This window comes from Aphelocoma coerulescens, chromosome 2, assembly GCF_041296385.1.
Source record: "Aphelocoma coerulescens isolate FSJ_1873_10779 chromosome 2, UR_Acoe_1.0, whole genome shotgun sequence".
Taxonomy (NCBI): Eukaryota; Metazoa; Chordata; class Aves; order Passeriformes; family Corvidae; genus Aphelocoma; species Aphelocoma coerulescens.
Window position 1 is genome coordinate 19,167,701 of NC_091015.1, and position 27,113 is coordinate 19,194,813.

The window sequence follows — 27,113 nt, forward strand, 5'->3', positions numbered from 1 at the left end:
GCTCCTCTCCTTAGTGCATTAAGAGAGATATATATATATATATATGCATTAAGATGTTCTCTAATTCTGACCTCCTCAAGTTTTATGCCTCCTCATTTAGGGAGTAAACCATGCCTATAAGTCAAAGGGGAAGAAGATGAGAAAATGGAAATGGTATTTCCATTAATGCATAACTGCCCAAACTTCCTATGATTTTATATCCATATTCAAGGAACATATTCCAAACCCAAAGATTACCTAGGTCAAATCAATTATTATCTTTCATTATTCAGAAAAATTATGTATTTGTTCATAGTCAAGGATGTAGCTCAGTGTTTTTCCATAAAGGTTCATAATAAGCTTTGAATAGATACTGTATGAAACAACAAGAAAGATGTGGAATTACTTAAAAATGAATTAGCTGTTCAATTACATTTTTTTTTAACCCAAATGTCAGCTGTGTTCCAGCTTTGTGTGTTGCCCTCCCACCGCAGAGAATTTTGCAAATACTTCATATTTTGTAACAATACAACCTTTCTTCTCTGGACCACATTCACAACTCCTTCAGAAGAGATGGCTGAATTAAATAGTTTTGAGTTAAATAGTTCTAAACTAGAAGAAATGGTTTCCTGCTTGGTGTAGGACGTTTCTGAAGATCAAGAGAAACTTCTTTAAAAATATCTGGTTCCCTTTTATTTAAATAAAGAGCTTTTAAGGAGATAAAGGTGCTCACTGCTGCACATGAAATTTAATATGTAATTAGGAGTATTAATTCATGCCTATGTAAATACTTCTGATAAATATTTTGTGCAATGTTCTTCTAATTTCATTGCTTAAAAAAGCCTAACCCTCATCTGGAGATGGGAAGAGTAATTAAAAATCCTTGCAAAACTTAAAGATCTTGAACTTCAATAGGTTTACATCAGCTCTCTAGGAGCTGGGAAGAGCAAAAAGAACCAAATGTCTGTGAGCAGGTTCTAGTGTGCTTTGAATTTTATACTGAACATTTGAGTACTCTAGAGACTGCAGTTGCTGAATGTTGATAGGTCATACCAGTTGAGTGTCTAGGAGGCACAGGAGTGATATGGTAGGAATATTGCTTCTACATTTTAATTTATCAAGAGGTTTTTTAACAGGTCCTAGTATGGTGTTTAGGGAATCCATCCTGATTAGGATGCCGTTAATGGAATAGAGGTAAGAACTACAGCACAGCATATACTGGGCTGCGGAAAGAAAATGCTACTGCAGTTAAAATGTCTGTACAGAGAGAGTCAAGGTCCCTAAACAGTGTGCTAGTGCTGTGTAGGGCACAGCTGGTTTTCCAGAGCACAACAAAATAGATGACGACATTAAAATCTTTTCATTTTTCAACATTGTTCTGTTTGATTTCACAATTTCCAATTCTATTTTAAGTCTGAAATCTGTACTTCAGCTAATTCATATTTCATAGAAATTTCAAAGAGACTCTTCAGGTGTTTAATAAGTGGCATTTCTTTTCAAGATATTACACAAAGAAGTGGTGAAATCTCTCTCTTTTTTTTTTTTTTGTAATCCTTAGAAAGAGTATCGAAAAGATTTGGAAGAAGGGATGAAGGGAAAAGGAATGACAGTGTTTGAAGATACACCAGATTTGATTAGAGTGAAAAATGCAGCTCAGATACTAAATGAGGTATGTTATGCTAGTCAAGGTTATTAATATCACAGAAGGTTCACTTTATGTTAAACTCAAAAGATTCCTTTTTTTTTCCCTTTTTTTTTTTTTTTTTTTACATAATCTACAAGGAAGTATGTAAGTATTGAAACTAAGGCTATTTCTGTTTTGCTTGAAAAATATAGTAAATCCCTGTATAAAAAACAACTTAGGACAAATAATTCAGATTTTTGGGCAATTAGAAAGTCAGTGGAGATTGTTGGTGGGGTCAATAGATCCATCATTTAGAGCTGTGCCCACAGCTGTGACCACAGAGGCTTCCTCAGCACATGAGTTTGGGTGGACTTCCAGAGATCCAAGGCTGTCTCTGGGAAGAAACAGCAGGGCTGGAGGGTGTAGGGAGGGAAGAGGGAAGGCAAAGCTCCTGCTGCATGTTATGCATTTGGGGAATAATTTCAGAATTTTATATATATAAATATTATATTATATTATATTATTCTATTTTATATTGATTTTGTATTTCTTTATTATATATTATATATATGTTTATTTGCTTGCGCACATACACACACACATATATATATCCATAAAAAACAGAGGGAATGCCATGGATAGGGCCAATCTGACCACTGTAAAGAAGTAAAGGAATATATAACTGTAACTCCAAGGTTTATCTTTTCCTGAGTGTTTTACCCAACATGAAGCTCAGAGGAAACATCTGTCATCCCACCTTTAGCAGACAGGAATTGAGGCATGATGTATTCCTACAGGTTAATTTACAATTCTTGCAAAAAAATGTGGTTTGTGAATCACAGAGTTGTTTTATCACATTTATTTCCACATCAGAGTGAGACAGATGAAAGAAAGAAAATCTTTTTTCTCTACTTCTTGTAAGTTATCAGACCATTGTATCGAATAGAAACATATTTTCCTCCTTTTTTCTAATTAATGTACAACCTAAAAATAACTTACAAACAAGAATAGTAAGAGGCATTTTAAAATTATATGTATTTACTTTGAAAAAAAGTTTTCCACAGGTGGAGATGAACTGGAACAGAAAAAAGGATGATTACTACCAAAGTAGTAGAAATAGCAGTGGCTGAGAATATTTTTTTACAAAAAAAGTACAACTATTGTATACAATATTTCCGTATTACTTTTTAATATAATTTGCTGATGAACAAGGAACATATCCTTGCTTGGATAAGCTGAATATGAAATATTAATTTTGTTTTCAGGTTATTGGTTATTTATAATTTATGTTGCGAGGAAAAAGCAGCAATCACGGATGAGGACTGCCACTTGCCTAATGGCTGTGGTTCAGGAAACACCTATTAAATGAATAAATTACAACTTCTTGATCTGGAAGTTCACTGGAAGCAATTCTGTATGGTATTGAATTTCTAACATGTAGTCTTGTCATAAATAAAATATTTTCTTAAAAGTGAGATGTGTTTCAATTAGGCTGGCACCAAGTACCAACTTATTACACCATGTTCTGCAGAGCTAAACTTCCCCTTTACTTTAGAGGATAATTGTAGCAAGCTGCATGGGCTGATTTCCTCCCACCCTCTGCCACATTAAAAATTCATTGTCAGTGGTTTGTACATTCAGTGAATATCTTCTAAAAGTTTTCCTCCTGTAGTTATGTGTTTTTCCTGACAACAGCTTACCAAGAGTCTTGAAAATTGTGACTCTTGAGAGTTTTGATTGACTCTAAATCCTAAATTTCAATGTCTTGTGGAAAAAAAATCCCTGGATGCTGTGAATATAATGTATAAATTCTATCTTCACAGAGGCAATACAAGAAAGACTTGGAAACTGAAATTAAAGGGAAGGGCATGGAAGTTGGTCCAGATACACCGGAGATAAAACGAGCCAAGAAAGCTTCTGAAATTGCAAGCATGGTCAGTACCGTTCCTGGGACAAGCTTTCCATATGACAGAATGCAACAAATTATTGTGATTGAGAATTCCAGGTGGTGACCAATCTAGGCAGTACTGAAAACACAGATTTCTCCAAATAGCTAATTGAGCTGCAAAGAGTTGGACGTTGAATAATCAGTGTAAGGGGTGAAAGCTAAGCTTCCCAGAACTTAGACCTTCCTATCACCTTTTGCAGGTTGTGCTTGTTCCTCATGAGCCATGCCTGGCCAAGGCTGTCTTTGGTCACTGTGGGCCCTGCTGCTTTTAGGTCTAAATAGCTCCTTACTTAGTTAGGGCCAAATGATAAACAGAGTTAGAGAGATGCTAAAGCATTATGACATCAGTCTTGCAAAGCACAGCAGAGGGAGAAATTCTCATCTATGTGTCTGACTGTGGCTGCCAAAACTGCCAAGACAGGTAGATGTGAAAGGCTACATCAGATTTGAAGTGAGCAGTCTGTTAAAAAGGTTTTTTAACCCATCAGCAACTACAGTGTAGGCATCTCATGGACAGATTCTACAAAACTAGTTCTCTTGAATCATTAGTTATTTGGTGGTTTATGAGTGCTGGTCAGTGAAATCGCACAGATTAAATTTGAGAATTTGGCTGTCAGCTGTGAGTATTTCCAATGCTATTATTTTCAGAAAGAATACAAAAAAGACTTGGAGAATGAAATTAAAGGAAAGGGAATGGAAGTGGGTACGGACACCCTTGATATACAGCGAGCCAAAAAAGCTTCTGAAATTGTCAGCCAGGTGAGTACAGAATTACTGCTTTAAGACTACTTTGAAAGGAAAACACAATGAGATGTTAAAACCATAAAATCTTCTTGAATGTTCTTAAGATAACAAAGCAAGCAGTGCACAATAAAAATATTAATTAGAGAAATGGAAGAATTTATTTTTATAGTCTGACCAGTACTATCAGAATAGCTTTGAAGACAGCATGTACAGAGAGTTGCAGTATTAGTTATGGTTTTTATTTCCCCTTTATTTTTTCTTCAGAAAGAATATAAAAAGGATCTGGAGACTGAAATTAGAGGAAAAGGGATGCAAGTTGGTCCGTATACTCCAGAAATTCAACGGGCCAAAAGGGCGTCAGAAATAGCAAGCCAGGTAGACATAGTCAAAAGCTGAATGTTTTAATTCTGTGTAACGAGTGCTTGACATACACTGCTCAAAATACTACTTCTCTAGCTCTGCAGAGGCTTTCATACGTGTACTAGATTAATTTACATGCAGTAAAATGTCTTAAATGCCTGATTCTTATTTGTATTTAGGCCTGTTACACCATGTAAATGGAATTTCATTATTTACATCTATTAGTTCTTTTCGCATTACCTAATTTCCTAATGTTACATTACGTATATTCTGACAGTGAGGAGAAAATATATATGAGGATATATTAAGTATGAAGATATGTTATATATGAGGATATATTATGTATATGTATATTAGATCTATTTTAGTGTGGGGGACAGACAATGATTACAGTATGGTGGAGAAGAGAGGTTTATGTAAATACTTGACAGACTGAATGAGGAGGCTCATTAGCAATAAGCATCTTTTGTGCAGTTTTGTGCAGTTTGGATATCCTGAGTCCAAAAAGCATAGCCATTTAAAAATTATTTTTTCAGAAAATGTACAAAGATGAAGCAGAGAAGATGCTCTGTTACTATTCTTCTGTCCCAGACACTCCTGAGATGGAAAGGATAAGAAGTACTCAGAAAAACATCAGTTCAGTGAGTAACAGTGCTTCTCTCTTTGCTTGTAACTTTTCAGATATTTTTTAGTTTAAATAGGCTCTCTTGTGCCACAGCATAAAAGGGAACTTATGAGTAAAAGTCCTTTGAACCATTTGCATAATTTTCCTGGCAAAAGCTGTATCACTCATTTCTTGCAGTAAAAAAAAATTCCCAGCTTTTCTAGGTGTGGCACTGTTATTTTGAATTTCTAAACCACTTATATCACCTTGCCAAACCACAGTTATTTTTAAATGAAGATTTTTTTTTTTCCATCAAGCCCCAGGAAGTACTTTATTTAAAAGGGAAAAAACCAAAAACCTAAGGCTTCTTACTGTACATATAAGATTTTTCATCTGTTTTCTATCATATGTTCTGAGCATCAAGATTGGGGTATAAAATTAGAACAGATCAGATTTCATAAATATATATATATATAATGATTTTATATTACACTGTGCTTATTTTTAAATTTTCTGCTAGATTTAAGTTTCAGTTTATCCCTAAATATAAATTATGAGCTTAGATTTCTAAAATTGCCCAGTTTGGGATGTATTAAGTTCCACTTCCTTTTTGGGCCCATTAGTGCTGCTGTTTGTAATTCTGCCTTTGCTTGTAATATAACAGAGAAGAGGAGTAAATCTGACCTCCAGAACAAAAGGCCAGTCAGTGGCTGTTTTGTATGGCAGACTAAGTAATACTAATGAAGCCAATGATGTGAGAGAAAGGAATATAAGATACTTAAATATGTTTAGTATTATCTGACACACATGTTCTTTAACTTAGAGATATCGTCGGCTTCTCCAGCTCTCAGAAGTACGAGCTCAGTTAGTTTCTCCTGGAGGTGTTTGCCTGCAGCTCCCCTGGGCAGCTGAGGCTTCTGCAGGCGAGCAGGAGCCTGTGGGGAGGGCAGAGGAGATACCTCTGAGCCTGCTCTAGGCTGTGGTCACTCCTGTAACATCTCCAGCCATTACCTGCTCTTTTTCTTCCTTTGAATGAGGACAGCCAAAAGCTACATCTTTCTAGTAGGAGCTTTTGACAGGCCCACTGGCCCAATTTTGCTTCCTGTCATCTGCTGGCTCCTGGTTTTGAATGGTGCTCTGCAGCATAGTGTGAGGGTGATTATCACCATTTCTCATGTCACTGGTGTCCTAACAGCCTAGGCTGAAACTCCCTGGAACAGAGGGATATAAGCTAGCCTCTGGGATCTGCTTTCCACCCTGTTTGATAGCTTTTGATGAAGTCCTCAAGTAGGTCAGTGGCTCTGGCAGTGTGGACTCACTAACAATTAGGTACCAGGCTTAATTAAGATAGGTATCACTACTTAATTAAGCCATGACAAGCCTCTGATGCATCTGAACCCCTTGCAGCCCTGTAGGCCAGTCTGAGCTTTTAGTGCCAAGACTGACAATTATCCTCTTTGTTAGTGTTCTAGATAATAAGAAATAAAATGTTTTGTCTTTGAGGTGATTTGTATTTGCTTTCTTTTGCTATTTTCCTGTTTCTGTTTGTGAGCTGGATCCTCCAGATGTAGGAAAGCAATTTACAGCTGTGATTGAACTACTGTTTTTTCTTCTTTCTCTGTGTTTTAATCTTTCATCCTTCTGTGCAGTTTACATTACAAAGGTAAGTTCTTACTGAGTCAAGATACAGCTGGAAGCAGTATAAAAAGAGATGACCACTAATAGTCTTCTGATTTTTGGGATTTTTGTCTTTTGGATTTTTCTGCCTTAATGGACAAAAAAACCCAACTTGCTCTGCAGATAAGATTGTTGCTGCTTTTAGCTCACTAGATCACTTGGCAGATGATTTATAATAGGATATTTACTTCACAGTCATTTCTTTCATAGAAAAATCCTGTCTCCAACATATTTTACCAATCCTTCCTTGGTAGAGGAGAAAAGTGTATTGTAGATCAACCCACAATATAAATCTTTCTAACTGACATGGTGCAGAACAGTTTTCAAGTCCTTACTCATAAACTGTCTCTGTTCTCACATGGTAAAACAAAATTCTAGATTGTTAAAGGTTTTCTGAATATTTAAAAAATGAGTTGCCGACATTCACTCTCCTCTAGAATATTTGGCAGAAGTATTCACCCCAGGCTATGAAGGACTTCAAGGAAGTAGGAGAAATTAATCAGGAATGATGTTTTTATTGTTTAAGGTTTGTTGATAGGAAAAGTTAAATAAATCTTGGTTTAAGAAAGGCAGAAATACTAAATGGTAAAGATTAATTTTATTAACTCCAAGATCAGACTTGTTTTTTACAGTAACTGACTGGAAATACTTACCAAAATGGCAACAGATGTGACACCAAATACTGAAAATCAAGTAAAACTTCTTGAGGAGTTTTTCAGCATGAACTTGTGCTCCACGGTTATTTAAATTATAACCAGGCTTGGAATTTGTGGAGCAGTTATTTACTGTCTCTTTCAGTAACTTCAGATGATTGATTCTACTGATGTGCTTTGTGTTTATCATTTACTGAAACAATTGAAATAGAGAGGAGTATTGTATAAACAGCACGTGTATCTTTTAAGAAGTGATTTTTGTTTTTAGATGCAGTTCTCAGCTTTCTGGCTTGAACCTAGGAGTCAAAAATTGTATGTCTTGGATTGTAGCTCTAGTTGTTGTTATTTTTCCATGAATATTTCAAATTTTTAGCTTGTTAACTTAGAAATAATAGTAATGTCTGTTCATTTCTCACAGTATTTTAAGATCTGAAGACTAAAAAAACCAAATCAAATCCTGCATGTACATGCACCTTCAATTACATTGAAATGAGTGAAATTACTCAAGCATAAAGTTACATTTGTAAAACTTTATAGATTGTTACAGAAATTTTAATATTTTTTCCAAATTTAAATATGTCATTGCAAATACTTAAAAATACTGAGGTCAGTCTAAAGGATGAGAATATACTGTCTGGCTTACAATTGAAAACAAACAGTGTAATCATACTTATTGATAATTAGTCTGATTTATGAAAAGTTGAAGTATTTTCTTTCTTAGCAAGATTTATAGTCAGACCAATTTGGTGTTTGGAAAATTGCCTAGCCCTTTATGAGAAATAGCATTTGCATTGCTAACAGTCTCATAATTATCTTCTCTTTTGGGGAAATGAAGGTGTTTTACAAGGAGGAAGTAGGAGCTGGCACAGCTGTAAAAGACACTCCAGAGATTGAAAGAGTAAAGAAAAATCAACAGAATATTAGCTCGGTGAGTGCTATTAACATAAGTTATTCTTATGTGAATAAATGGTGGACAAAATATTATTTTTTTCATCTAGTTTACTAAAGACTTCTTCATTTTCATATCACACATCTTATTCAAATAGTTGTCCACTGGATTTTGGATATAGAGCTCTATTCTAGCACAGCTAGAACTCCTGTCTGCTGAAGCACTTCTGTGTCCAAAGGTGGAGTTTCTAATTGAAACATTATGAAAAATAAGAAAATATTTTAACTAAATACTTGAGGGAATTTTTTGTCTTTCAAGAATGAGAAATATGAGATGTATTCTCCTGTATGACAGACTGAACAGCAGTTGTATTTGCAGGTTAGAAAAATACCATGTGACGAAAAAGAAAACCTGTAACTTTCTGTTAGAGACTGCATGTATTGCATAGGATTTGATACAGTCTGCACTTCAAGAAGAGAAAAATTATGTCCAGACTTGAACTATGTGAAAAGGTGGAGAGTTGGTGCCTCTTTACATGTTGGTGACAAGTTGATCTGTGGATCTGATGAGATTGGTTCTGAATTGATGTTGTTTAGCTATGGATGCCCAATTTCTTTGGCACTTTAATAGGCAAATAAAAATAAAATATCAGCATGGCTGTTTTCTTCAAATAGAACATTCTCTTCTGATAAATATGTGGCAAAACTTGGAAAAAAACAGAAAAGTGACTGCCCAGCAAGAAAACCCTTGCAATTGCATTGTTCACTTCTTTGTTATATTTGATGGGGACTCTTCTGGGGCCATTTCTATGTTTGTGACACGACTTCTCTACTGATTAGATTTTTTTAAAAAGTAAAATTTGAAAATAATGTATAGACAGAACTCTATGTTGTGTTTAAATATTAGTTAAAATATTAATTAGGGACTCTGGACACCTATTCTCATAGAATTTCATTGTTAAGTGAATAGTGTTAATTATCCCACTAAAGTAAGGTCAGGTAGAGAATTTCCAAAAAATGTTGAAAAGCTCTTATTTTCCTTGGAATGTTTTTCTGCTCTATCCATCACTTTTCATCTTGTCATTTTGAGTCACAGTGCAAGCTATCATGTGTCCTAAATCCTTAAAAAATTGGATAGTAAGTAGTTGAAACCTGCTGGTTGGGAAGTTGTTGGTTTGCTCAATTTGAGGATGAGGGGTTCTTTTTTGTTTGTTTGGGTTTTTTGTTGTTGTTTTGCTTTTAAATTTCCAGTTACCATAGACTTTTATTTCAAGAGTAGTCACACAGTCACACAGACACTTATTAGAAGTCTTACTCTAATATTTTTTCACAATACCTTTCAATGTGAAATGGAAAAATAGTGTGCACTGTTCTTGCTGTTTTAGAAATCCTAAATAGTGGTGAAGAGGGAAAAATGAAAGGTTGATCAGTATGCTAGTAAACACATTTGAACAAAAACATACCAAGGGAAGTACAAAATGCATTAGTGGTGTAGTGGTACGACGTGAGTAGCATGGCCTTTACCTTGCTAGTCTTCGTGTAGAGTTAATGTTTTACAAAAGGTATTTTATTACATGTACTTGTACTTGAAATTACTTAGGTCTTGTATAATATTTATTAGAGGTGTAGAATGCCAAATTTAAAGGCAATGTACAATAATGTTTCAAATTATATGTCAGTGAGAAGGAAATTATATTGTGCAATAAGAGGGAAATTGTATTGTGTAATTTACAGGAGTCCCAAAGGAAGGGTAAGTTACACTAATTTTGAATCCATTAGATTTAAATATTTTACACGTATTTTTAAATTTAGCCAAAAGAACTTGGGACAGCTTTAAAACTATTTTCTGAGCTAAATGAAACTGTGGAATGTGAAGCAAATTTGCACCAGGGCACCAAAATAACACTTACTGGACAACCAAACACACAAAAAAGTCCATTGAGTCATGTTCTGAAAGTGATCAGATTCTTCCAGGTTACATATGTAGGAGACAAACATCAGAATGGTGTTTTCGAAGCCTAAAATAAAAGGTAGTGACAGCCAAGGAGGTTGAACTCATCTCACCTGTTGTGATGATTGGTTTGGAAGAAGCCAAGATCTCACAGAACTTTCAAAGCAAGCAACAGACCCATGGACTGTAGATGAATCTGAGCTGAGAAGCTACAAACAACTAAGTACTTTTCACAAACTTGTGTATTTTGAGGGGCAGGCAGGGTTGGACACAGCACTGGGAAGAAGCAGCACTTTGGGAGAAGATTCTGTTTGTGTTTTTGTTAGTGTGAAATCTGTGAGGAAAGCCCTGTGGTATGTCACTCAATACCACAAAGCTGGGGTCTGATTAAAATTCAAGCAGCAGACATTTTAAGGACAAGTAGCACTGCCAATTCTTAAACTTACCTAATAGTCTCTATTAAAAACCCCCTTTTTCCAGTGCTTTAGTATTTTTGCCAGTCCTACACTGTCTGGACTGAAATTTTCCATTCCTGGTCTGTACTTTGGGCTGGTTTGGTTTTATTTATTTATAAATTTCAGTCAAAGCAGCTTCCAAGTATGATCTTAGAGAAGAACAAGTTGTTTTGTCTGTGCTATGAAATTGGGCACTCTCCAGAAGTACCATGTCTTGGAGAAGAGAGTTGAAAATGTTAGAAAAAACCCCAGTAAATATCTGACAACACCTGCAAAGGCATCAACAATCCAGACAACTGCATTTTCACCTGTTTGTCTGCATGTGTTTTTGGAGAACTTCAGTGAGATTTTGAAGTCATCCACCTTTTCAAGGAACACCTAAAAGGCTTGGTTTCTGAAATGGACTAGTAGACTTATCCATAGCAAGATAATAGAAGGACCAAGTCATTGTCAAAGTGGTGTGGATCTCCAAGTAGTATGTGCAGCATCCCAATTATCATGAAAATAGCCACAACCCCATGTGATGCATATTCCCACTGTAAGAGTTTTAGTACAATAGAATTGTTAATTGCACTCTCTTCTGCATTGCATCAAACAAGATGCATTAGAGACCCTAGCAGACTGTTTTAGAAATTAAATATAAGTGTTCATTTTCAGACCAATGGTGTTTGTCGATGTGGTCTAGCTGTGCAGTATGTGTAAGGGAGAGAGTATAAAGTGATGTTTTTTTAGTGCCTGTCTCTCTCTTCTTTAAGTTTCTAATATTTTTGTAATATCTATTGTGCAGATTAAATACAAGGAAGAAATTCAGCGTGCAACAGCTATTTCTGATCCACCTGAACTAAGGAGAGTTAAGGAAAACCAGAAGAATATTAGCAATGTGTGCTCCATTTTCATTGCTTACACACTTTTCTCCGCTGTATTAAATGTGTCTTGGTGAATATGTCTGTGGTGTTTGTGCTAGTTTCTGTTTGTCCACAAAGACCATTTTAATCAATTAATGGTAAAATGATAATTCCTTAGCATTGCACTTTGATTAATGAGAGTGAATTATTCCTGTTGAAGTAACAGTTGTCTGTGTTTGAAATAGAAGAGCTGCAAGAGGGTGAGTAGTAAGTATTGTGTGGAAAATGGGATTGATTATTAAGGAATGGTACTTCCCATCCAAATGCAATGTGCTCTTTAGTGATGTCTAGCACAGTTATGTATTTCTATTACTCAGAAATCTCTGTCGTAATATCTTCTGAAATGTTTGCTAGGTTCAGTACAAAGAACAGCTCTGCAAAGCTACACCTGTGAGTGTCACCCCTGAGATGGAAAGAGTCAAGAGGAATCAAGAGAATGTCAGCATGGGAAGTTGCTATCCTTTAATCCTTTGTATAATTTTTGGGTGCACAAGATGAGTACAAAGTTCTGCTTTCTGAAACTGTGCCTTTTCTTTAGTTGCGGGAAACGAATGTATTATGTTGGAATTCAAGTAAAGGAATGACTCAAAAACCCTCTTTTAGGAAGCAATTGTGAAAAGGCATTGCTTAGTTTGGGAAATGGCAGATGAAGCATCACATGTTCTGTTAAAGAAATGGCTGCAATGCTTTGAGATGTTACTCTCTTCCTTGGATATTTGCAGGAAATCTTGACCAATTTTTTTTTCTTTTTTTTTTTTAAACAGAATATCTGTTTCCAGTTTTATTTTTCTCTGCTTGTTAAAAAATTAGCTACAGTTGTGCTCAAACTTCTGCTCTCTTACCTGTCTTCTTCTGGCTCCTCAGTAACCTTCCTATCAGAATTTAGTATTTAATGGCTGACATAACCATTGGAAAGTCATATGATTTGCCAGAGCACAGAGAAGGCAGCAAGGACTGGAGCACGCTACTGCCTTCCTGCATTGATGAAGATGTACCCTGTTAATGAGTCCTTGAGAGAACAGGCACTCTCCTCGCTGAGAGCTGCCAGTGTGTCCCTGGGGTGCTTTCTGCTGCACTCACCAAAATTTTGAGTCACAATTTTCAAGAATTCTGTCCCTCTAACTCAACTTCTGGATTATCGTTGATATCTCTAGCTTTACTAAAATGTGTTCTGTTCAAAAAAACCTGTTTTCCCAAGTGATTCAAGCCTGTATAGTTTTCCTACTCACTTTGTCATTTACTTTTCACCAGTTTTTGTGTTGTGAAAATTTCACCGGAAAGCTTAAATTCTTTTCAAGTCACTGGAACAGCTTTGAGTGAAGATTCTTTAACTTCAGCCATTTCTAGAAATATTAATTCTTGAATAATCATTTTACCTTTACAAATGTTAGTTTGCAAGTTTAATCTATTTGAACGTTTACCATCATTTTTGTAAGACATTAATTTTTCAATTTGGACAGACCAAAATTGTTTTGTTCTGGAAGATAATTGCTTAAGCAATTACTGCCACTGTGGACTGCAGAACTATGAGCATAATATATCTGCACAGTTAACCTTATCACTTAAGCCTGAGAGCTTATTTTTTAATGGAAGAATTTATTTTGCATAAAACTATACGAATTGGCATAATTTTTTGCCAGAATCTGTTACTAAATATTTGCCATATCTGACTTTCCAGCATGTGGGGCCAGAGTTAACTTGGATTGGTTGCTCTGTGAAGGCCACATCCTGTCCTTTATATGCTTTAGATCCTGATCCAGCCTTGAGTGTGCATTTGGTTAATGCATTAAGTGTATTTTGTTGCAAAATGATAAAGGTGATATTCCTGCAGTACATTTAGATAAATGCATGGTGAAATTAGGCTGGATTCAATTGGCAGTTGTCTGATGTACTGCACCCTCTGTGTTTAATCACCTTTGAATATGTAATATATAAAGTTTAGAACACAGAGGGAGACATTATGGAGTTTCTTTGTCTTGACAAATATATATTTGCAGTGGACCTTGCTGAAATTCAGTTTTTCATGTGCTCTGCTTGCCTTTACTGCATTATTTGTGGCTTAACCCCATTCCAAATATGACATATTTCTCTGTACAGCCAAGGACCAGTCTGGTAAATGTCAAGATATTGTGTGCATATGCGGGTATATATCCACAGAAATGCATTAATAAACACCCTGTACAGAAAAAAATTTCAAGGTTATCTTTCAAAAATCAAGTTTTATACACATTAATAAACTTCAGATGCATTTTAGCTTCTCAGTTGTTTCCTGAATGACCTTTCAAGTCATGCATTTTTATATAAAACAATGAGATATTGCTATAGTTGAAATAATATGAATATATACTTTATTCTGTTAAATAATAGGTTCACTACAGAGAGCAGCCTGGCAAAGCGACTGCTGTGAGTGTCACTCCTGAGATAGAGAGAGTCAGAAAGAATCAAGATAATATCAGCTCGGCAAGTTGTTTGAATCTTTTTGTCATTCAGATTTTCAGTCATTGTAGAAATATAAACATGGATATGCTTTTCCTTTTACATTTGATGTGTCAAAGAAATCCAACTTCATCATTCACTGAAGAGATACTGGTTTTATTCTTTGAGGACATGCACTGCACATATGTGCAACAAACACATTCAGGGCTGCCTGATTATTCTTGCAAAAAAGATAAGTGGTTGTGTTGGTGCCAGTATTTTTCAAGGAGAGAGTCAGTAGAGGTCAGTCATTCTTTCAAGAATTTTTGTCCCTTGTTACCAAATTTGAGTTGCTAGATTGCAGGAGTGAATTGCAGTAAAGAATAAAGGAAATGAGAATTTAACCTCAGGGCAAATGTCTTTTTTTTTTTGAGATTCAAAGCATGGAAATGTCCATTCCACTCTGTGATATGCCACCTATGTTAGAGCTGAGTAGTTCTTAATAGGTCCCATTGCTAAATACTGAAGAGTAAGATAATATATCTTTTTGGCCTTTATGTTAATAAAATGTAATTGCTACTACAGTGGTGTAAGAAGCAGGGGACAATTCTATTAAGGAGCAAGGAAGAGGGGCAAAAAGCATGGTGAAGTAAAGGATAAGACCAGTTATGTTGCAGTCTGTCCTCAGCACTGAAACATCATCAGTGGCAAAGTTGCTTCAGATGGTAAATAGAAGAGTTTTCATGCAGAACCACTGTGTCAAGGTGGCAGGAGAGAATTACAAGTAATGAACACTTTAGAACTGAGAGTAGGAGTGAAAAGTAGGTTGGATTTGTTAGGGAATATGTCTAAGGACAAAGGAACAGAAGCTGACATTGTAACTCCATATATCTTAATGATGATCTTAAAATGCTCATGAATATTTACCAAAGTCAATTATTTTTGAGGTGCATAGTTGAAAATAGGAGGAAAACTTCACAACAATTCTAGACTTTAAGTAATTTTTTAATTTGTGAAAATGAAATGTGTTTTGCCAAGCGACTCCTTCACCTTGTTTCTCAAGATTTACAGGGATAAATACTCCTCTGTGTTAATGAGCAAGATGAAAATCAACCTATGTTGGCTGTAATTATTCTGTCCAGAAAATGCCTTATATTCAAAAGCATATGTAGCTGAATATATTTTCTAAGAGAATTTACTGATTAATTAAGAAGGCTTTGAAGAACATGCAGTACCATATATTTTTGTTTCTCTGTACATTACTTCAAACTTACCTATGAAACACAGACACCAAGACACATATTTTCATGTGTCTGCTCTCTTAGCCAATATGTAATTTTAAGGAGGGTTAGACAGTTTCAATACATGGTTTCTGTCATCACAAATGCATGTTATGTTGAAATAGATTTGCACAACTCATCTGAGAGGTAATACTTGGAGTGTGAATACAGAGGTAAATTTAAAATATTTACTAATACAGTGCACAGGTTACGATGCGATGTAGGAGCTAAGAGAGGCCATTGGTAGAAGAATTCAACAAGACAGAAGAAACTGTAAGAGTACTCATTCCAGAACCAATAAGTAGGACTTTCACTATTTTAGAGTTTTGAGTGGGTTTTTTTTTCTTCTTATTTTTAACAGATAATTAACCTTACATCTTTACTAGTCTGTAAAATGTCACAAAATAAGCTAATCAGAAGAAATGTCATGGGAGAGATTCTGAACTTACTGATGCACAAAACCCGGAGCCCAAATGTTCATTTTGGAAACAGAATATTCAGATTCTTCCCAGACATGTTGCTTTGTGCTACTAGTAAAGACTAGCTATTGAACAGGAGTAAGAAGGCTTCCAAAGGATAAGAATTGAATTCCTTGAGGTTCTCAGGTAATCCCAGCCTGGAAGCAGACTGAGAACAGACTCTGTGTCTGTCTGGGTAGTAAGATGGTAGCATATTATCAGCCATACAAATTGGTTTTAAGGATATTCTAAGGTGTTTTCTTATTATTTATCTTATTTATCAGTTGATAAATGAATTATTTCATTTATGTAATTTAAACAGTCAGAAATTTCAGCGTTTAATTAAACACTTTCTTTCGAGTAATTGATTGATGGAATAAATGTGGCTTTTGGCCCTACCAATACAGTAGCTCATCTGTATCCTCACTGTGAAATAATTTACTAGCACATGAGTATAAAGAAAAAAGAGAACTGCTTGGCATTGTGCTTTGGAATGGGTACTGTTGCATGGTGTGATTCTCACCATCCTTTCTCCTGTAAACAAACAATTCACCTGTGCTGTTGTTGCTGTTTTGCAGGTCAAGTACAGCAGTGATCAGAGGCAGATGAAAGGTAGACGTAGTGTGCTTCTAGACACACCTGAGCTAAGGCATGTCAAAGAAACACAAAACAACATCTCAATGGTAGGGTACTTTCTTCCTATAACTAGAGCATTCTAAGGAACGGCACTTGACTTCCACTGGACTTTGCCTTCCATTAATATAGGTAACTAATGAAACTCTCTCCTCAGGTATGGAAGGAATATTTTCTTCTTACGCCTGTAGAGGGAGTGTTTGCTAACTGCATAGGAGTGTAATGAACATTTTCAAAATACTAATAAACAGTTTTCTAACAGTTACATGTCTGTTCTTTTGGTTTTGTTTTTTCTTTAAAAATGTACACAGATCATTTGAGCATCACAATTTCACTGGATTAGGTGACACACTTCACCTGTGCCTGTGCATGTTCCTGGTTTCTGTGTGACTTTGGTTCTTGGAATGAGTTGTTTTGTGTGCATTGGCTTGTGTGAGAATGTTTGTCAATTTAATTCATTGATGATTAAGTTATTTATGATGTAAATATGCATAATCAGCAGTACTAGCTTTATAACTCTTACTAATGCTGGGGTTTTGTTCCAACACTTGGTGCTGTAACACTTTCTACTCTAATGTCCTTTTTTCTAATATATTTTTTTAAAGCAGACAGTTTAGAATAACTGTTGTTCTTTCTAAAAACCTATTTTAAAAGCCAGCTGTCATATGATAAAATGAAAGAGCAAAAGATACATTTTGTATGGTATTGTGCATGTAGTCAAAATTATCAGTGAATGAAAATGCTTTAGTTCTTTAGAACTACTATTGCTGGAACACTTTTACAGACAGGTGTAGTTGTCTGCATCAGTAGACAGCTATCCTATCCTAGACAAGAAGGGAATGGACCAGATGGCCTCCTGAGGTCAGGGTTGTTTTGTGTACTGTGTGGTAGTAAGATGATACTTTGCTGCTTAAGCTAGTGCCTAATTCAGTGTCAATGGAAAAGAAATGCAAAATTAATAATAAAATATCAGAAAATCAAGTTAAGGTGATAGAAAAGACTTGGCTGACCATGCAGCCTATCTCATGTGTAAAGCAATTTTGTTATGGTGCCAAGTCAAAGAATATAAGTGCCTCAGAAACCAAACATGTATGCATTCTTGCTTAGAATAACTATTTGCTGTCAATTGCAACCTGGGGAAAAATGTAACTCTTCTTGTTTTCATAGGTAAAATATCATGAAGATTTTGAGAAGACAAAGGGCAGAGGCTTCACCCCAGTGGTAGATGATCCTATAACAGAGCGTGTACGAAAAAACACCCAAATTGTGAGTGATGCAGCATATAAAGGTGTGCATCCACATATCGTTGAAATGGATAGAAGACCTGGAATAATTGTTGGTAAGCTGTTAAATATTGTAGTTATTGAAAGCACTGTGGTGAAGATAAAAGCCCCTGTTTGTGTTCTCCAGAATTTCATTTTCTCTTTTTTCTCAGCATGAAACTTATGGTTGAACTAGTGGTTCCATGTCAGCTTCTGGTGAAGTAATAATGGGAGATTATAATTTGCTCTGTAATTAAAAAAAAAAAAAAAAAAAAAAGGATAGTTTTTGCTATTAGTTTAAATTTGAGTTTTGGCTCTATAGGGAAGGTCAAAATATCTGCAATAATCTTAATTTTGCACAGAAGAAAGATGATTCAAACTGGGATTCTGGAAGATTTCAGTGTTCAAATGTTGCAGGTTAGTTTGAGATTTCCCCTTCTGTCAGTCAGTAATTTCTCCAGATGTGCACATATCTATTTACCTGTTGTTTCAGAATTTCACACAGCTTTAGAAATATCTCAATCTGTAATTCATCATTAACTCATTAGATCTCCGGTAAGCCAAGCACCAATTTTCAGAAGGGATGTTCTGAAGGATGGTCCAAGATAAGGACTGGTGTTCAAGGGATAGAATACAGATCAGATTTATATGTAAAGACAAGGTATTGCATTAAGATATTATTTGACATAATTATAATGAATTCTATTTAAAAATCAAAGTGGATATTTGAAATTGTTTAAAAGTCAACAAGTCTGCTGTGGCAAAGGAAATGGTAACCTTTTTTCTTTTCTCATTTCCTTTTCTTTTGGTGTGTTCCTTTTCTGTTTTTCTGTGCTTTACAACCATGGAGACCCCAGAGGATCTGTGTACAAAAACCCATACTGAGATAGCACTCTAAAATTCTTCATACATAGTGATAACAGCAAGGATGACTTTTAAGTTTGCCTCTCAAAAACCAGAGAAATTGCAGGTGAAATGGACTAATTGGTGGGTCACAAAGGCCATCCTCCCGCCTAAAGCAAGGTTAACTATATAATTCCTGGCAGATGCTTTTTCAGTCTTTTCCTTAAAGTCTCCCACACAAAGAAGTATATTTCTTTCCTGTTCTTTTGCTGTCCTTTATGTGTCTGTAGCTACAGCTTTATATGAGAAAGGATTTCTCAAAAGTGTGTGTTTAGAGAGCTCTGCCTGGGACAGCTGCTGATGATTTTCTATCACTACTCACTTTCATTGTTAGATGTGGTGCAGCCAAAGAAAAAGAGGAAGGCTCCTGTAAAATTGCAGTGCGGTGTTCAGTTTGCAATATGCTGCTTAGTGCACACTAGAAACCTCCTGCTCTGTGCTGCATTGCATGTGAGCTGTAGCCCTGTGTAAAGACCATGTGTGCAATCCCATGTTCAGCAGCTGAAGCCTTGCTAGCACAAGCAGATTGGAATTAAGGACATCCCTGAGATAGATTCTTGAGCTGTAAGAAGTGAAATATTAGTACTATTTATTCCCTAATAATACTCCGGTATCAAAACACTGAGAAATTCTTAATTTCCCATACCTTCCAAACACCAAAAATTGTACAACTATTTAAAGGAAAAAGGCCATGACAAACCTTAAATATTTCAGCTAATTTTTTGGAGTAAAATTGCAATTATAATATCTACTTGATTAAAAAGAAGCAGTGAGCTCCCTGTTCATGAAATATCCTTGGCAGCTCAAAAAAAATTTGCAAACTGAAAAACATACTTAGGACTCTTGTGAGTATTTTTTGTAATTTTTATAAATTGTAAATTGCTCAGCCAGTTAGGAAAAGTGTGTCAGAATCTCTCTTTTTTTAATGTATTATTGGTGAAGCTGTAACTGCTTTTTCAAATGCTAAAATTAATGACTCTTCTTTGGCAAATAGACACTAGTTTTAACCCTACTAAGCCGTTCTAAACCGAGCAAGATAAATTGATGTGAGCGAGCTTTGGATCTGTTACTAAAGAGGAACCACAATTCTCACATGAATATAAGGATATTTTAACTTGGCAAAAGTTACCAGGGAGTTAAAACTGATTTATGTTATAAATTGCCAAGATTCTGATTCTATGTATGTTATTTCAGATTACAAAGATGGATAAAATCAGTACAAATCAATGGCTGTTGCACTTGTGCTGCCATGAAGCCATACTTCTATTTTTACTTATTAAGGCATGATCAAACAGGACAAGTTGGGTGTTCACCAATTCCCCTACCACTTCTCATGCCTGTCAATACTTTTTTGTAGGTGCATAATTTATCACCACTAGGACTAGCACATAGTTTATCAAAAGATTTTGTGTTGGCTTTAATTTATCTTGGCATGAAGGAGTTAGCACTATGCCTCACCTTATGGGAATTGTGGTAGATAATGTATAATGTACATACACTGAACGTATTCTAATGCCATGGGATTTATTTTGTTAGCTCTGTCTGTTCTTTCCATTGCATCTAGGCTATTAATAATTCGAAACATGAAAAATTTGGGGTCCTCACAGTCCCACTTTACCTACCAACCCATTATTTAGCTTGGTACCTCTCAAACCAGCAAAAGAACAAAGTTGGGAAGACAAGTTTTTTTCCTACTTCCAATACATGCAGTAAATCTTGCAGCCAGGTCTGCCCAAGAAGAAACTCCCTAGGAAAATCGATCCCTAGATTTGTGCTTTGACTGATTATATTTTACATCAAGGTTTTATTTGAAACTGATTTGAAGAGATTAAAAGATTATTTTAGTTTAGGCATATCAGATAAGAGAATCATTTAGATTGGAAAAGAACTATAGGAGCATCATATGCAACCATTAACCCAGGACTGTCAGGCCCACTACAAAACTATGTCCCCACATACCATATCAACACATCTTTCAAATACCTCCAGGGATGGTAACTCAACCAGTTCCCTGAGCAGCCAGTTCCAGTGCTTGACAACCTTTTCAGTGAAGAATCTTTTCCTAGTATCCAATATATAAACCTTCCCTGGCACAACCTGGGGCCATTTTCTCACATCCTGTCACTTGTTACCTGGGAGAAGAGATGTATGCCCACCTTACTACCACCTCCTTTCAGGTATTTGTAGAGAGTGATAAGGTAACCCTGAGCCTCCTTTTCTCCAGGCTAAACACCCCCAGTTCCCTCAGCTGCTCCTCATCAGACGTGTGCTCCAGACCCTTCCCCAGCTCCAATGCCCTTCTCTGGACTTCCTCCAGGACCTCAATGTCTTTCCTGAATTGAGGGGCCCAAAACTGAACCCAGGATTTGAGGTGTGGCCTCACCAGTGCTGAGTACAGGGGGACAATCACTGCCCTGGTCCTGCTGGCCACACTGTTGCTGATACAGACCAGAATGTTGTTGGCCTCCTTGGCTACCTGGGCACTCACTGGCACAGAGAATTACTTGTTCAGTTCAAGATTGGGCTTCATTTTACCCTGCAGTAGATGTGTACAATGCAGATTTCTACAGCTGAAATCGTCGCCTTAGTCCTTTCGGTATTAATTAAGAAAGATGGATCCTTTTCAGTTTACATGAATTAAGCAATTAGTAGAAATTTATTTTGGGTAAGATGAGCTATGCCCCTGACTCTTCTTCTTAGGCTGACATGATCTCTCCTGTATGCAAAGGAGAGTCAGTCAGCTGTGGAGCTGTGTACTGCCAGCTGTCGGCTATAGGGATATATACTGCAGCATCCCCACACAGTAAGGATGCTGCTGGTGAACTGGGGAAATAATCTTGTAGCTCTGATGATTTTGGTTCTGCTAATAGAAGAGAGCTCTAATATGTGATACTTAACTGGTTTCCATTTATTTAGACTTAAAAATGTACTATGGTCATGTTTAGAAAATGCAAAAAAATTGGAAGCAAAAGTCTCCTTAAAATAATGTCAGTGCTTAAAGTGGATACACTAAGTTCTTTTAAGCAGGAAATTAATGCTTTCTGATCTCTTCAGGTGAATATCTAGATATTTTGGTTAATTTCTAGATGAAGGAAATTGATTGCTGATTGTTAAAGCTCATTTCTTTCATGCTTTTACTTCCTTTGATGTTTGTCTGTCTTATAACTTCTGTGCTTTGGAAAAAGATCTTAAAGTTTGGCGCACAGATCCTGGCTCCATCTTCGACATTGATCCTCTGGAGGACAATATTCAGTCTAGGAGTCTGCATATGCTTTCTGGTATTACTTATATCCTGACTTTTCCCTAATTCAGCTCTTTATGTTTATGAAACTAAGTTGATACTGTAAATTTTCAGATCAATATGCCAGTCATATGTTTTATAAGCATACTTTCATATATATTTATAACTAGTAGTTTAAAAGCATTGTTTTATAGGAACTTCAGCCATAATCACGTGCAGATAAGAAATAGTGAAATAAATCTTACCCTAAACAACTTATTCATGCCACTTACAAGTAGCCATTTAAAAAGCATTGACCTACTTTGTCCTTGCTATAAGTAGAATTTTCAAATAGTTGGACCTTATAAAATTTCAGAGTTATAGAAAGTGGCCTATTTATGAAATTGATTTCTTTTCCATGCACATTTTGCCTATATGGCACATGATATTATGCTTTGTTCTATTATTTGCAGCTCCAAGGTGTTCATAATTTAAGGATAGATGAAAAAGGAGAGAAAGTAATGTAATAACAGGGAGCAGTGCTTTGGCTTTACGAGTTTATTGATTCTTTTCCTGCATAGGAGTGTTTGTTTTGAATGTTTATTTTTCACATGTATTTCCTTTGCTACTTTGGAACTTTCAATATTCTTTTGAACAACATACAGCAGTATTTCCACATGCACTTGTATGCATGCTGGGATAAAGGAATAATTTGATTTTCCACTGGAAATTTTTATATTCTTCTTATTTTTCCCTTCTCTTTCTGATGTCTCAATACTACCTTCCATTTCTGATATTCTTTTAAAGCAAAGACCAAGCTTAGTTGTATTAGATTTTGAAGCAAGCTTTGGAATTAATGGTGCTCAAAATGGATACAAAATTGCTAAGGATTCACTTTTCTCTAATTTTAATGCTGTCAGTGTATGAATAGCAATGTTAGCAATGGTGGGGTTTATGTTGTGGTTTGTCTTTGCACTTCTTTCATCTATTTACTGTGATATTTTTTATTTCTTTCTACCTTTGTAGAAAGAGCAAGCCGTTACAGTAAGCAGTATTTACATTCTACCAGTCTGGGAGATTATAAATCAGATGGCTCTGACACGAACCCTACCTTTTCTTACTGCAGTGAGATAACAAGGCCATCTGATCTTGAAGGAGGTACCCTTTATTCCCACCTTTTTCACTAACAGCACTGTTGCAGTGTGTTGCAACTTCACAGGCCTGTGTTAACTTCATATCCTTGTGCAGTCACAAGTAGAAACTGTGTAAGATATTGCCTGATTGAGTAAGAAAGCAAAGCAAGCTCTCAAGACTGTACAGTTTCTGCATGCCATATCATACTATTGTGAATTCTCTTTCACAGTTGTGGTAATGTTGTCAGCTCCAAAGCACTGGTAACTCCTATTTATAGTGCTTTAAAGAAGTTGTGTTTTGTTTTTGCAAAACGTACATGAACCTGCTTTTATTTTTTCTCTTGAATGACACAATGTAGCTGAACGAAATACACCTCTAACCTGAGAAAAACATATTTACCTTGGGCTTTTCAGTGGGTAAATCAAATATATCATACTATTTTAGTGACTAAAGTACTTTTTCCCCATATTCAACTATGCAGGTTTTTGTGGCTCTCCGTTTTGATCTTAAAAACAACCGAATGAATTTTATCCTGTTCTCTTTCTCAGTGGTTTGGCAACCAGGGTTAATGTTCAGCTGGGAGGTTTATAAAGTCTGTTATGGTTTAACATGGATTAATATTAGAATACTTTGTCAAACCTGCATTCTCAGGTACAAACCCACATTGTGTACCTTTTGATGCCAATGATTAGAAGAAAATTTAGGAAAATGATGAATAAGGATCTAGTCATCCTAGTGGCATTACAGTATGCACTGGACTTGATTGATGAATTGAAAATATTCTGAAACATTGCATTCTAAATAGATATTTTTAAAAAATAGTGATTACTACTTTTAAGTTGTGAAAAAAGATGCATTGGAAAGGTTATCCAAAGGGTTACTTTTTTTTTTTTTTTAAGAAACCATTTAGTTGCCTGACATCATTAAATTACTCACACTTTTAGAAGATTTTAAGGCATCTTAATTGTAGACTGCACTTGTTTATGTTCTCCCACTCACTGGAGTAATATGTTACTGTAGTGGTTGGTGCTTATGGAGTCTAGGTTGTTTTGGGTGCTGTGTAAATACACACAAGCAGTTCTGATTAAGAATGGGCGAGGAAGAAGGTGTTCAGACTGAAGTGCTAACTCTGAACAAAGAAAGAAGCACACATCTTTGACAGAAATGCATTGCCTTTTATCATGTCTGACTATCTTTATTTGATATTTTAACTATATTCCTTTTATAACTCTTTTAATAGATGATAGCAATAATGCACATTATGTTGTTTTTTATATCTCTTCCTGGGATGGTGCAAAGTGGGCTTCACAGTCCAGTGCACATTGTTTGTCTACAGCTGTTCTGATCTTTTCTTTGGCAGTATTCCAAGCCATTTCAACATTGCTTTGTCAGCTTGATTTGATTTTTAACAGATATTTTTTATTACTTGCCATATTGAGGACAGGAAATGGGATTTATTTTCCTGGTTGTTCTGGCGCTAGTAAGGTTGCTTTTTTTTTTGTGGCTCTATTTATATCTATTGTTGTGGTGATGTCTTAAATAGATCCGTGCCAAGATCAACATATTTTTGCAAGAGGTTGTTTCCATTTTAGCAAGAGATTGTTTCCATTTTAACCCAGCTGGCCGGCCAGGGTTTGAGCACCTGTAGATGGTTCCAATTGCAGGGAAGAAATAAATGCCAGAGATAAGTAACTGAACGTAATTAATCCTAATGATTTACAGGTAAATGCCATTTCTGTGAACACACTCAGAAAGAGCCAGCTGAAGACAGCATCTTTGGCCAAAAATACTTTTTCAAGGCAATATCTCATCCGAAAGGTCATTTTGCACATAGCCACAAAACAAGTTTACCTGTGACCTTTATACACTGTCTCTTATACCAGAAATGAGAACTAAATCCATTTTGGTGAGATTCCATGGGTATTTCTCAAGGAGTTTGTACTTCTAGATCAGCAGGGTTTCTCATTGGCAATTGCTCTATCTGATGGTGTGCCAACATCAAAGACAGTTGGAGACCTGTGACCAATTTTACAATCTCTGAGTGTCTTTGGCCTTGTCTCATCATCTTTCACATACTTCTACATTGTTCAATTGCTACTTTATTCTAGATACCTTTACTGATATTTGACACACAATTCTTCTGCTGCCACTGCTGATGGAATTGTTCCTTAACTACCTCTTCCCAGCCCTTAGCTGGGCCCCTGACTTAATGCCAGATATTAAAGGCTTATTTTATTCACATCTAAATAACTCTCTCTTGTCTTTGGGAATTTCAGTAATAACATCACAGGGAAGCTACTAATATTGTTCATTAGAATTACTTCTTCCTATTTTGTTCCCTGACCCTTATTTTAGATGATGATGTTAAGGTGAACCACATGTCCTTCCCAGGGAGCTTCCTCTACAAAGTCAGTAGATTTTTGCGTGATGTAAGTCCAGAAAATTCCCTGTTCACCCTTTTAGAGTGTTGCAGGTAAAATTGAATAGGAAACAATTGTTAACACTTTCCAGCAAGCCTGGTACAGGTCATAGGCTTTCATTTTAATAGTCTTTTTGAATTTACTGTTCAACTTTGTGTGTCATTTTTTACAGCTTCTTTCTGTGATTGATAAAGGTTGACTTTATTACTTCATGGTATCTTTGAGGTTTTTTGCCACACTGAACAGAAGATGTTGCACTAGAGCTACTCAGTCTGCATAAATACATTGTAATAAGTTATTGCCTAACAAAGATTATCCCTTTTCCTGCAAGCCATTCTGTAGGACTTCACAGAAACACTGGGTGCCACATTTTTGCAAAATTCTCAGCAGTAATGAGCAATTATTTTCAACTTGGCTAAAAAGGAATAGAAGTTAATGATTTCTCTCTTTTACTCCTGCTTTTAACACTGATGTTGCAACTTCTCAGGCATGGAACCATTCACTTTTGGGAAGGTTTTTCAGATTTTCTTCAGTAAAGAGAGGTTGAGATATATGGATGTCAGATTTATTTTGTATATAAGGACAAACCAGGCAGTTTTTTCTCCTCAGAACACCAGGAAAAAAGTAGCAAAGTTCTGAAGTTCAGGACTCTCTAGGCAGCAGTCTGTCTGACAGATATCTCAACTGTTGTGTTTTGGGTTTTCTGTCTGTCCTGATTTTTCATGCAGCCTTGTACAGTGGTTTTCTCCCAGTTATTTTCACACTCACTCTCTTGCTCTCCTTCCTTCCCTATGAGTAAAGTTCCATCCTTTTAGTTTGCATTCAGGCTCCAGGAGAAAATGATTGAGTTCAAATGGCTCAACACCTCTGCCTATCTTCCCCTATTTTGGACAGTTTCTAGTTGAAATTTTCAGGGCTGATTTTCTGTTCTTTTGCATTTGACCTTTCCTTTTTTTTTTTTTCATCTTTTATTTCCTCTTAATGTCTAGTTTGTGTGCACACCTTTGTCTAGGTGTCTATCAACATATAGACATGATGCATAAATTTTTTCCTTACTACAGGTTCAGAATTTTTCAGTGTAAGAAAGTGACCCTTTATTCTTATTTTAAATTGTTTGTAGCCTTTAGATGGAGAAAAATAAGAGATGAGTATCAGTTAGTTTTCAGTTATGGATATATTGTTACTCTGATGGGGAAAAAACATGATTTCTTGGTTATTTTCTAAGTCATCATATTATCTTAAAAGATACATAGAAATCAGTCTGTAGGAGACAGAAATCAGTTTTGCTGTACTCCCAAAAACACATGTTATGTAGGAAACCTTAGGGGATATTAGGACAGAATTTTCAAGGGCCTTTTGTTGCATTTTAAACATGAGTGCTGAAATTTCATTTCTTTGGCTGGAGCCAGCATGTTACTGGTTGCCTGCATGAGTGCTATTTATACTTGTCTCCTTTAGCACAAGTTCTTCAGATTCAGTTCACCTGCTGCCACCAGACAAGTAGTGAGAATTAGCATAAAGGAGCCTTGATATGAGTTTTAAGGTCTTCCTTTCTTTATTTTAATGAAAACAGTCTGCCAGCAGCACTCAGGTCTCTATC

The 27,113-nt window shown here is 35.9% G+C and overlaps 1 protein-coding gene across 9 annotated transcripts in view; it reads left to right on the forward strand.

Moving 5' to 3' along the window:
• Window positions 1–27,113, forward strand: part of NEBL (nebulette) — a 255,276-nt gene that overhangs the window by 203,425 nt on the left and 24,738 nt on the right. For 2 of the 9 annotated variants that reach the window (XM_069006669.1, XM_069006670.1), the window contains 13 exons: window positions 1,538–1,648; window positions 3,427–3,537; window positions 4,200–4,310; window positions 4,560–4,670; window positions 5,192–5,296; window positions 8,425–8,517; window positions 11,671–11,763; window positions 12,143–12,234; window positions 14,155–14,248; window positions 16,520–16,624; window positions 17,742–17,913; window positions 21,925–22,017; window positions 22,986–23,117. In XM_069006669.1, coding sequence (XP_068862770.1) covers window positions 1,538–1,648; window positions 3,427–3,537; window positions 4,200–4,310; window positions 4,560–4,670; window positions 5,192–5,296; window positions 8,425–8,517; window positions 11,671–11,763; window positions 12,143–12,234; window positions 14,155–14,248; window positions 16,520–16,624; window positions 17,742–17,913; window positions 21,925–22,017; window positions 22,986–23,117 — 1,423 coding nt within the window. The other 7 variants (XM_069006671.1, XM_069006672.1, XR_011148960.1 and 4 more) reach the window with 6 other exon arrangements.